A 12,647-nucleotide genomic window follows, 5' to 3' on the forward strand; every position below is an offset into this window, starting at 1 on the left:
ATGCTTCACGGAAGAAACCACACATGCATAGATCATCTGTTTTACCTACGCTGTCTCACAAAAACAAAAATCTCAAATTTGGACTCATCAGACCAAAGGACAGATTTCCACCGGTCGAATGTCCATTGCTCATGTTTCTTGGCCCAAGCAAGTCTCCTCTTAATATTGGTGTCGTTTAGTAGTGTTTTCTTTGCAGCAATTTGTGGCAGAGGTAACTCTGGGTCTTTCTTTCCTGTGGCGGTCCACATGAGAGCCTGTTTCATCGTAGCGATTGATCGTTTTTGCGACTGCACTTGAAGAAGCATTCCAGTTGACTACCTCTTGAAGCTAGTTGAGAGAATGCCAAGAGTGTGCAAAGCTGTCATCAAGGCAAAGGGTGGCTACTTTGAAGAATCTGTAACACTTTTTTGGTTACTACATGATTAAACGTGTTATTTCATCGTTTTATGTCTTCACTATTATTCTACAATGTAGAAAATAGTACAAATAAAGAAAAACCCTTGAATGAGTAGGTGTATCCAAACTTTTGACTGGTACTGTATATCTGTTTTAATGAGAGCCACATGACAGGACAATGGCTAAACTGCAGACGACGTGTAGCTGTGATTGATCGGCTGTATGTGCCGATTTGGTTATCCTCCCCAGAGTGGCATTTCTTAAAGTTTGTTTTTTCTGCAGCTCGTTCAATAGCCTACATTTAAAAAATTCTAGCTCTTCTTTTCATCTACAAAAAGTGATCGTTTTCTTTATTGACTTCATTATCGGACATGATGTGAATTTGACTATTAAGTGGGACTATATAATGTTTATTTCGTCGTTATTGTTGCAGTGTCGTCAGCAAGGCAAAATAGCTTCATTATGATGATCGACTATGCTGCAGTAGCCTACCAATGTCGAGGAAAGAAAAAGAAACAGTGCTGTCACGTCAACTTAAGACACAAGGTTAAACCTACAATGTAGGCTGTCTGTACAATAGTCTTTCCTTGGTAACAGCCTGTTGAAAAAAACAGTTGCCCAGTGGCAAAAAAATCGCAGGTGCATTGAGAAATATCGCACTGGGAACAGACGTAAGTTCAATGTATTTTTATTTCATTTATTTTTTACATTTGGTTGTGTTGTCAACTCACCTGAATTCATGGTGAAACGATCAAAGCAAAATCACCATGACATTGGATTTAGGTTCAAAGTAAAAAAATAAAAAGTTCCTTTTACATGTATGACTTTTTACTAATCCAATCAGTTTTCTACGTTGATTCAACGTCATCACATTGAATTTTGTGGTTGAAATTAACTGGAAACTACATTGATTCAATCAGTTTTTGCCTAGTGGGATGACTTTTATGCACTGCCGTCAATAGCCAGGCAGTGGTGTATTGGGGGTATAAGTATCACTATTATGATGGGATACTTCACACCAATGTGATGAGAACTGAAATCAAATGGAGATTGCTGTGAAGTGGGTCTTTTTGCATTGAGAAAATATCGCATTAGCCCATGCACGCACCGCTGTTCGTCTTATCCAACAATGCATTCCATTCGACCAAAGAAGGCATGTGATAATGCATCGCTAATAAATATTGCAACATGTATCGTTATGTATGTGTGGATACTGAGACAAACATAGGCTGTCTGGCTCATCCATCAAGCTCGCTGAAACATAGCGAATAGCCTATTAAATCGAGAAGCAAGTGTTGCGGTGGAAATGCTGCTGCAGCAACCCGACAAAATAAAACCTGGTTAAAAGAGAGACCGGTAGACAGACGGCTCAGTGAGCAACCTTATTAGTATGTGATCCCAATGTCCATCCAAGGTGCTAAAATATAATGTGTCTGGGCGCTATTTAAAAAGTTAGGAGATCATGCTTCGGGGTTGCTGGGGGCTTTTTCCTGTGTGTGCCGGTCTGTGCACTACGCGTCTCCATGCCAGGGCTCGCCGACAGGCTACAGCGGCTCTACAGGATAAGTTATCCCCCTCCCCTCTCCACTGCATCCACTCGCTGCACAAATAATCATTGCAGATCTATCACCCCTTAGAACCAACAAACGTGGGCTATAACACACACACACACAGTGCAGTTCACCACCGGAAAAAAAGCAATGAACATCCAATGGCAAAGTGCTTACCTTCTGGGTTCTTGTTTTTCTTAAGACTCTTGCCACAAAGACACTGCAGCATATGCGTTCCTTTGCTGAAAATGTTCCAAAGAAACCACATTGATTTAGGCGAAGAGCAATCCAGTGGCTTAAACACCCAGATATAGATGAGATCCTTGCGGTTGCATAATAACACAATTGTTTCAGTTCTCCGGGACAGGGCTACCAATTGTATCATAGAAAAATAGTAAATATCCAGGTCGCATAAATGCGTTTTCATTCACCTGATGAAAATATTTCTCTATCTGTCAGACTTCGCAATAAATGTGTTTTTTTCTTCTTCTGGCGAATAAAGGATGCCACCTCGGAGAGTCGGTAATAGAAAATATACTCTATAAATTGCATGTGTCGCACCGGGAGGAGACGTGCTGCCCTTAAACAAACAGAACTAACGTGAAAACAGTGAAACACGGCAGCTTTCCGAGGAGAAAACCATGCCTATTAGTTAATCACTCTGATGAGAGGAAGAAGGATCTGTACAGCATCAAAAGCCAGGGAAGGATGCATCCTATGCACACGCACAGACAGCAACGATAGCCCCAATAAAACAAGACATTGGCAAATCAAGCCACTTCACTTGGTGGTGTTTCTTCTTCAAAAACCAACTGTTTGCCGAAGTCAAATTCCCACAACCCCAGTTGTCATATCTTTTGTTTTGCTCTCACTGCAACGGTAATGCCAGGTTTGTTTCCTTTTGAAGGCTCTGGTCTGTCCTGATGTTTTTGGGTGGTTTGTGTTTCTTATCTGAAGGGTGGTTCTCTCGGTTGTTTCACAAATGCACCACTGACATCTACTCCAAAAGTACGGTGCGCCTGGGGAAATATTTGCATGTATTTCGCTTCGCCTTGGATCTCTGGTTGGAAATAAACAGGGAGGAGGGGTTGCAATTGAAACATTGGCTTTCCATTACGTAGACACGTGGTTTCGGCGCCGTGATATCACGGGCGCTTTCAGGAATTATGCGAGGAGACAGAATTGTCTCTATGATTGATGGTATGTCAGTGACTTTTCAGGAGTTTATTGTTATATTAAACTGCTTTTCTGCATTGAGTTTGGACTAATTTATCGGCTAATGGCTGCATCGCAACAGTGCTACTAGACTATAGCTACTCATAGCATATCAAATATATAATATCATGCCTAATTCATATTCTACTCTGAAGCGTCGGGTTTATTAAACGGTCCCGGATTGTAGCCTGTGTGACAGGTGTTCCGGGAAGAAGTCACAGGTGCTGGTAGTGGTACTCACCCGTGATAGGCTGTCGGGGAGCTTGCGTGTTGCGCGGTGACAGGTAGTGTTCTAAGCAGAAGTGAACTACAGTATCAGCTATAACAGCTGATGTCAACATAACGACAGGTGACATGCAAAACAATGGACTCAGTGTAATAGCTTGGTTGAGGTGAGTTGCCCCCTTAATGTAAAGTGTCTGGAAAACTGCTATGAATAGGCTAAACAACAAAAGGATACTATCATTGTCTTTTAATGAAAAAAACAGAGGTGTGTTGCAGATCAGGCTATGTCAGTAAATAGATGACAAGATATTGCCAGTAGTTTGCTGTCAAATGAGAGTGCCTGATAATATTGTGTGAAAATAATATGGGCATGGTAACGTTGTGATAACTATGAATAAACTAAGAGATACAAATGCCATAATAAAAATAAATCTATGACCATTTAAACTCGCCCCATTCCGTACAAATGTGCGCAACCGCAACATTCAAAAGAGGCTACAAAGAAAACTCATGGGACTGTAGTGACTGTGTTGACTTCAAAATCGGGGGTGTGAACTAGGTTTCTATTCAAGCGTTGATCGACATGGTAATGGCTCTATAGTATTGGAGAAAAATTGAAAAAAACTGACCCACAGTTACATCTTGATGTGTCATGTCATGTCATGTCGTAACATACAGCACGCATAAAGCAACTATTTCTGTCTTACAATCTCTCTCCACCAGGTGTAGCACTTCTCTCATCCTTTAAAAACAAGAAATGGACAGTGATGGGGGTAAGGGGGGGATACCTAGTCATTTTTTGCGTCGTCACTGCAAACGATCACAACGCTAAAATAAAAGTGTTTACTTCTGAAGATCAGTTTAGCACCGTCCTAAAAACCCGACTCAAATTCGACACAAACCTTCAAATAGGTCTGTAATGACACATTATATAAACTCTTTATAGTGTTTTATTTACATTTTAGAGGCAATAAGGTGATAAGTTGGACAGATCGAGTGAAAAAAAGCAATTTTCCCACACAACATCTCTCCTTCTCACTATCACGCATTAGTTTCGCTTCCCCACCCGCCATTTTTAAAAAGACCCGACGGGGCTCATTGCCTTCTTGAATTGTGCCGAAACGGGCAGCGTTTAGGTCATGTAATTGATTCTGTTGGAAAGGGGAGAAATTTTGCTTTACAATTGAATTGCCATTAAAGTTGATCTGGAAGTATTACGTTTTTGGGACGCTAAAATAAGGGAAATTATACAGACCAAGGCGATGTACAAAAGTGAGTGAGTTTACGTTGGACTTTAGCCTATACTCTACATAAAGTTATGATATTATTCAACAACAAATAGAGGGTGTTGCCACCTAATTGGAAGAAACCCAGGTAAAGCAGATGACATCACACAAACCTGTTGAAAATCCCAAAAGTGCCCATCATAGATGCATTGAAATAATTTCAGCATCATGGAGAGGGAATGCAGCCAGGGCTATTACATGCTGACCACACGTCTCACACACGTGTGTCCGGGTGCGCCATTGAGCGCATGTTGATTTTGTCCACCCACACCAGATGCGATCAGGACACCGAGGTTGAAAAATCTAAACGAACTCTGAACTAAACGTATTCTGAACAATATTAATTTGAGGACAGGTCAAAAGCATTCAACATTTATGTCAATTTAGCTAGCTAGCATGCTGTTGAAAGGAAATTTTCCTGGGATATAAACATTGGGTTGTTATTTTACCTGAAATGCACAAGGTCCTCTGCTCCGACAATTAATCCACAGATAAAATGGTAAACAAAGTTTGTTTCTAGTAATCTCTCCTCCTTCAGGCTTCTTCTTCTTTGTACTTCATATGGTGGGTGGCAACCAACTTTAAGGTGCTTTACCACCACCAACTGGACTGGAGTGTGGACCTCAGTTCATCCTTCAACCACCCACGTTGGTATATTCTCCTAAAAAACAATGAGGAGATGGGAGTAGTTCTATTTTAGGACCTGGCTACGCAGCCACTCGTTGAAGCGCGCGAGCAGTGTGGATGCAATGAAAACATGTATGTGGTCAGCATGTTAGCTCAGGAAAGTCGGACGCTTCTGTGTTTGGCTGTTGTGGCCTGCTGATAGACTCTCCCTGCCATGTTTGCTATTGTCCCCATTTCCCTTTCCAATTCACTTTAGGAACTAAACTGACAATCTTTGGAAATACTTTGATGTCTCTTTGGTAGGCTATGATGTTACACAGAACCAAACAATAGGCTATATTCATTTGCAGTTAAGTTATTTATAACTCTTTTGGTACCCAGATTGAATACACTGTAACCACAGATCACGTTCATAAGACAATGATTGAATTGACCCACCTGTTATTCACAGACGTAAAATAAATCTGTAAATCACAGCAATAATAGTCTTTACAACAATGACAGAGGGCATCTCACAAGGTGTGCACAGTGATAGTTGCATGTAACAGCTCCCCTGTTATTTTCATTTCAGTCTCAGAAACTGTTTGTCAGGTCAGCCTCTGGGGATACTGGGCCTGTTGGTGTTGCCTAGGACGACTGTTTCTGGCAGACCGATATTTGTCTCTGAGGGTTGGATGGTTTTCCATCACAGTCTAAATTGGAAAGGAAAACAACTCCTTGATTACAGCTTCAGGGTGACGTTTCCCTGAGGTACAGATCTAAGATCAGCTTCATCACCCCCAAAATGCAAAACTGACCCAAGATAAGCTTCTAGGGGCAACTTCATCCTACTCCACTCCGTTCATCTCTAGGGAGAATGGAAGGAAATTGTCAAACAGAATAACATCCTTAAACTTGTTATGGCTGCAATCCCCCTATCGGGATAAATGTCATCAACAACCGCTGAATAGCATAGCGCTACATCGAATAAATATTACTACAAATATTTATATTCATAAAATTACAAGTGCAATATAGGAAAACGCAGCCTAGCCTTTTGTTCATCCACCTGTCGTGTCAGATTTTGAAATTATGCTTTATGGCGAAAGCAATCCAAGCGTTTGTGTAAGTTTATCGATCGCACAACAAAAGTACCCTTAGCATCAGGAAGCTTGGTCTCGAAAATCAGAAAAGCAATCAAATTCGTTTACCTTTGATCTTCGGATGTTTTCACTCACGAGACTCCCAGTTACACAACAAATGTTCCTTTTGTTCCATAAAGATGATTTTTATATCCAAAATACCTCCGTTTGTTTGTCGCGTTATGTTCAGAAATCCACAGGAAAGAGTGGTCACAACGCAGACGAAAACTCCAAATAGTTTCCATAATGTCCACAGAAACATGTCAAACATTTTTTATAATCAATCCTCAGGTTATTTTTAAAATATATAATCGATAATATATCAACCGCAAATGTCTTTCACAGTAGGAGAGGGAAAAGCAATACCTATCCAAACTGTTGCGCGAGCAAAACTCATGTGAACACATGTCAAAAAATTTTTATAATCAATCCTCAGGTTATTTTTCAAATATATAATCGATAATATATCAACCGCAAATGTCTTTCACAGTAGGAGAGGGAAAAGCAATACCTATCCAAACTGTTGCGCGAGCAAAACTCATGTGAACACTTGACGCGATGTTATCGTTCTGGCAAATTTTTCAAAATAAAAGCCTGAAACTATGTCTGAAGACTGACACCTTGAGGAAGCGATAGGAAAAGGAATCTGGTTCATATCCCTTTAAATCCAACAAAGGGAGACTATGGAACATGGAGTTTTAAAAATAGAAGCCACTTCCTGTTTTGATTTTCCTCAGGGTTTCGCCTGCAATATCATTTCTGTTATACTCACAGACAATATTTTGACCGTTTTGGAAAATTTAGAGTTTTCTATCCAATAATAATATGCATATATTAGCAACTGAGGCTGAGGAGCTGGCTGTTTACAATGGGCACCTTTTCATCCAAGCTACTCAATATTGCCCCTGCAGCCATAAAAAATATTTTCTTCTTCTTGAACTGCACTGTTGGTTAAGGACTTGTAAGTAAGTATTTCACGGTAAAGTATACACTTGTATTTGGTTCATGTAACAAATAAAGTTTTGATTTGATTTGAAACACAAAGACCAGGGAGGTTTTTCAATGCCTCATAAAGAAGGGCACCTATTGGACAGTTCCTTGGACTTAGTTTACAGTGCAGAAGCTGTACCGCTATGGGACCTTATATAGACAGGTGAGATTCTTTCTAAATCATGTACATACGATTGAATTGGTTACAGGTGGACTCTAATCAAGTTGCAGCAATATCTCAAGGATAATCAAAGGAAATTGGATGTACCTGAGTTCAATTTGCAGTGTCATCGCAAAGGGGTGTGAATATCTACAGTACCAGTAAAAAGTTTGGACTCACCTAATCGTTCCAGGGTTTTTCTAAATGTTCACTTATTATTCTACAATATAGAATATAGTAAAGACATAAAAACTATGAAATAACATATATGAAATCATGTAGTAACCAAAAGAGTGTTAAACAAATCTAAATTTGAGATTATTTAAAGTAGCCACCCTTTGCCTTGATGATGGCTTTGCACACTCTTGACATTCTCGCAACCAGCTTCATCTGGAATGATTTTCCAACCATCTTGAAGGAGTACCCAAATATGCTGAGCACTTGTTGGCTGCTTTTCTTCCCTCTGTGGTCCAACTCATCCCAAACCCTCTCAATTGGGTTGTCAGGTGATTGTGGAGGCCAGGTCATCAAATGCAGCACGCCATCACTCTCCTTGGTCAAATAGCCCTCACACAGCCAGGAGGTGTGTTGTGGGTCACTGTCCCATTGAAAAACAAATAGCAGTCCCACTAAGCACAAACCAGATGGGATGGCGTATCGCTGCAGAATGCTGTGGTAGCCATGCTGGTTAAGTGTGCCTTGAATTATAGATAAATCACAGACAGGGTCACCAGCAAAGCACCATCACACCTCCTCTGTGCTTCACGTGGGAATCACACATGCTGAGTTAATCCGTTCTCACAAAGACATGGCGGTTGGAAACAAACATTTACAATTTGGACTCATCAGACCAAAGGACAGATTTACACCGCTCCAATGTCCATTGCTTGTGTTTCTTGGCCCAAGCAAGGCTCCTCTTATTATTGGTGTCCTTTAGTAGTGGTTTCTTTGCAGCAATTCGACCATGAAGGCCTAAACAGTTGATGTTGAGATGTGTCTGTTACTTTATCTCTGTGAAGCATTTATTTGAGCTGAAATTTCTGAGGCTGGTAACTCCGTAGCAGAGGTAACTCTGGGGCTTCCTTTCCTGTGGCTATCCTCATGACAGCCAGTTTCATCAAAGCGCTTGATGGTTTTTGCGACTGAACTTGAACTTTCAATGTTCTTGAAATGTTCCACATTGACTGACCTTCATGTCTTAAAAGTAATAATGGACTGTCAACACTTTTTTGGTTACTACATGATTCCGTATGTGTTATTTCTACAATGTAGAAAATAATAAAAAGTAATGAAATACCCTGGTATGAGTAGGTGTGTCCACATTTTTGGTTGGTACTGATATTTCTGTATTTCATTTTCAATAGATTTGCAAAAACTTCTGATAACACGTTTTCACTTTGTAATTATAAGGTATTGTGTGTAGTTGGATGAGTAAAACATGTATTTAATAAATTTTGGATTCAGGCTATAATGCAACAACATTTGAAATAAGGGAAAGGGTATGAATACTTTCTGAAGGCACTGTATACAGCACACTCAGTGGCGATTTCACATGTAGATCTTGGTGAGGCAACAAAGAAAAAAGTGGGATGCATGCCAGAAAAGCAACTACACAACGCAACACTAAACAACACATAAATTCCACTATAACGGTGACAAACTGTGCCCACAAACTGTTAGGGCCTACATAAAGCTGTCCCAACATTTTACCACTGCTACACATGGCTATCAGTGGAGTGGGCCATTCTTGCAGTGTTCTCCCTGTACACCAAGTCAGAGCCGTAGGATAACTAAAGTTGGCATATAAGCAGACAATGAAAGCTCTTAGAATATTCTTTACATTTTTACATTTCTCTAAAACAGGTTATCTGACTTGGTGCACCACCAACTCAGAACAGAAGGCGAAATTAAGAGAGGTAAATAGACCAAATGATTAGGGTGAGGCACATGGGCTACTAAGGCAGGATTTACAATTCCGAGTTGGATGGATGACCATTCAAAACTTATTTTCCCAGTCGGAGCTAATTTATTCCTGACTTCCCAGTTGTCTTGAACTCACTGAAGTCAAGTTTTCACAGCTCTGATTTAACAGTTGTGTTGAGCACGCCACAAATCATGCTTCATTGACAGCATGGCCATTGTTCAATGTTTATCATTTTAAATTTGTAAAAGAGCCCCTTAATCCCAGATTTGGGACCACATAGCCACTCCACTGAATAACAGGCTAGTGATTGCTTTGCAATGCTTGCAGTTAGCCACTGTCACTGGTTATTTCCAAACCACTCATTGTTGAATTTGCGATTTCCAACTTGTATTTATTTTTGTAAAAAAAAAAAAAAATGTTACCCCTTTTTCTCCCCAATTTCATGATATCCAATTGGTAGTTAGTCTTGTCTCATCGCTGGAACTCCAGTATGAACTCGGGAGAGGCGAAAGGCGAGAGCCGCGCGTCCTACGAAACACAACCCAACCAAGTCGCACTGCTTCTTGACACAATGCCCACATAACCCGGAAGCCAGCCGCACCAATGTGTCGGAAGAAACACCATACACTTGGCGACTGTGTCAGCGTGCCCTGCGCCCGGCCCGCCACAGGAGTCGCTAGTGCGTGATGGGACAAGGATATTCCTGCTGGCCAAACCCTCCCCTAACCCAGATGACACTGGGCTAATCGTGCGCCGCCCCATGGGTCTCCCGGTCACGGCCAGCTGCGAGCCTGGACTCGAACCCATAATCTCTCACTGCGATGCAGTGATTTCTAGCTAAGATTTTGAAAGGATGATGTTGACATGCTCAGTCCAATCAAAGCTACTGTACATATAACATGATTTGATGTAATTTTATCTGTGGCCAATGACCTTGAGCCTTCTTGGATGGGCACTGCTAATGTAACTCTATAACTGCACCCAAAGGTCTAGAATTTTCTAGCTCTACCCTTAGACTTGGCGGTGACGTAGTGTCCCCATGAGTGACAGAACACTGAGCCAATCACAGTGCAACACTCCATATTTTCTGCTGCCCACCACCACAGAAAGCACTGAGCTAGGCTGAAACACCTGCATGTTGGAGCTGCCTTACTCAAGACAAACAGAAAGAGACCATGTTTGTATGCGGCCTTATTAACTCAATGATATATACTATGTTTTACATTGTTTGCAAACTGATATGTGACACGTATTAATGCCAAAATTACATGCAAAACGTTTGGGGCTCAAAACAGGTGGGGCTCTTGTTGCAATGACATCTGGCTGTAAACTGGTTGTTTTTATACATTTTCTGGTTTGATTAAAGAGTTAACCAAAGTATGATGTCTTTCCCTCGTGTCTTGATCTCATGAAAAATACATTTTCACATGTAATCTGGTTATTTGATTTCACTTCAACCACAAAACTAGATTTCAACCAGGAAAAAAGTGCCTGCATGCGTGCATGTGTCTGTTAGTGGTTTTCTCTCAGAATTACAGAATGAATCTACTTTAATGACCTAGTTTCTGGGGCACCCAGGCCTCTCATATGTGATGACTGGGCCTGCAGGTAGGTAGTTATTAACAACAATATTTTAACTTATTGAATTTCCTTACAGGAAAGCCCAGTGACACAGCATATCACTAGGAGGGGTTACACACTCTACACACAAACCTGGACCCCTGATGGGTGTGTGTGTGATTTAATTTTTTTTGTCTCTGTGTGTGTGTACATATTTTGTAAGGGTGTGGTGAGTGTACGTGCATATGTGTACACGCTTGTGTGTGCATACATGCATGGGAGAGAGGTCATGCTTTAAATACCAGTGATATAAACACAACCCCTGGAGCTATTCACTAGGCTCCACAGAGCACTACCCTGTCCATAGAGGCCACTCATGTCAACCCCCCTATCGATCCGTCTACTATAATATAAAGTATCTTCGCACCCTGGAGGATATCCCCTGACTATATTGTCAGCCATCATTAGATTACCATTTTTTGATTACCCAGGCTGGAGCTGAGAGGCAGGAGGTCCATGATAGGATTTGACTGTCACAGCCTATTTCTCCCTGATGGTGAGAGAGCGCAAGAGAGAGAGCTTTCCAGAACTGGAGAGAGGGAGAGAGACGTAACCGGGCTTAAAAGCCCTGTGCAGTCAAACTAGATTTCCTGTGTTTTATATATATTTCCACACATAATACTTTGAAGTTCAATTTTTTTTGTAATGCCCTTTTAGTGTAGGAGCTGTTTGAAAACACTACCTGAAATTTCAGCCTGTTTTGATGGGATGGAGATTCGACTTGCCTGGTGACATCACTAGGCGGTAAATGTGTTATTTGTCTAATAGACCAATAAGAAGATAAGATATACTTTATTAGTCCACATGAGATTGAAATTGGTCTTTGGCTATTATCCAACCCACCTGATATACATACACACAAACACGCATTAGGTTAGAGAGGCTGGAGCAGAGGGCAGAAGCAGTGTTTCGCCCAATGAGCAGAAGATAGTTCCAAACCTCTGCCAATAACAGATAGCTTTCAGTTTTCCCCTCCCCACTCAGACCACTCACAATTTGCTCGTTGCTAAGAAACAATTTTTGTTTATTTGAAAAAATGTAATGGAAAATAATTACAGTAAGGTACTTAATTGTTACCCAGAAATGATTTGATATTGAGATGAAAACGGCTGCATTGGACCTTTTAAGTTGCACAGAATGTCCTAGGATAGATTGATTGGTCTTTGTTTTACTGTTCAACTGTAAATGCCGACGTACAAAGCATTCTGAAGGTATTCAGACCCCTTGACTTTTTCCACATTTTGTTACGTTACAGCCTTATTCTAAAATAGGTTCAATAGTTTTTTTCCCTCATCAATCTACAAACAATACCCCATAATGCCAAAGCAAAATGCCAAAGTTTTTAGAAATATTTGCGAATTTATATGTGTAAAAAATGAAATATCACATTTACATAAGTATTCAGACCTTTGTTTTACTCTGTACTTTGCTGAATCACTTTTGGCAGTGATTAAAGCATAGAGTCTTCTTGGTTATGACGCTACAAGCTTGGCTCACCTGTATTTGGGGAGTTTCTCCCATTCTTCTCTGCAA

General features: G+C 40.8%; 1 protein-coding gene across 1 annotated transcript in view; it reads right to left on the reverse strand.

Moving 5' to 3' along the window:
- fgf14 (fibroblast growth factor 14) overlaps positions 1–2,992 on the reverse strand; it is a 330,991-nt gene extending 327,999 nt beyond the window's left edge. Inside the window, exon 1 of the mRNA XM_031805610.1 lies at positions 2,124–2,992. Coding sequence (XP_031661470.1) covers positions 2,124–2,373 — 250 coding nt within the window. The 5' untranslated portion in view covers positions 2,374–2,992. The remainder of the gene's footprint in view (positions 1–2,123) is intronic.
- Positions 2,993–12,647: the final 9,655 nt, after the last annotated feature.

Source organism: Oncorhynchus kisutch, linkage group LG26, assembly GCF_002021735.2.
Source record: "Oncorhynchus kisutch isolate 150728-3 linkage group LG26, Okis_V2, whole genome shotgun sequence".
Lineage (NCBI taxonomy): Eukaryota > Metazoa > Chordata > Actinopteri > Salmoniformes > Salmonidae > Oncorhynchus > Oncorhynchus kisutch.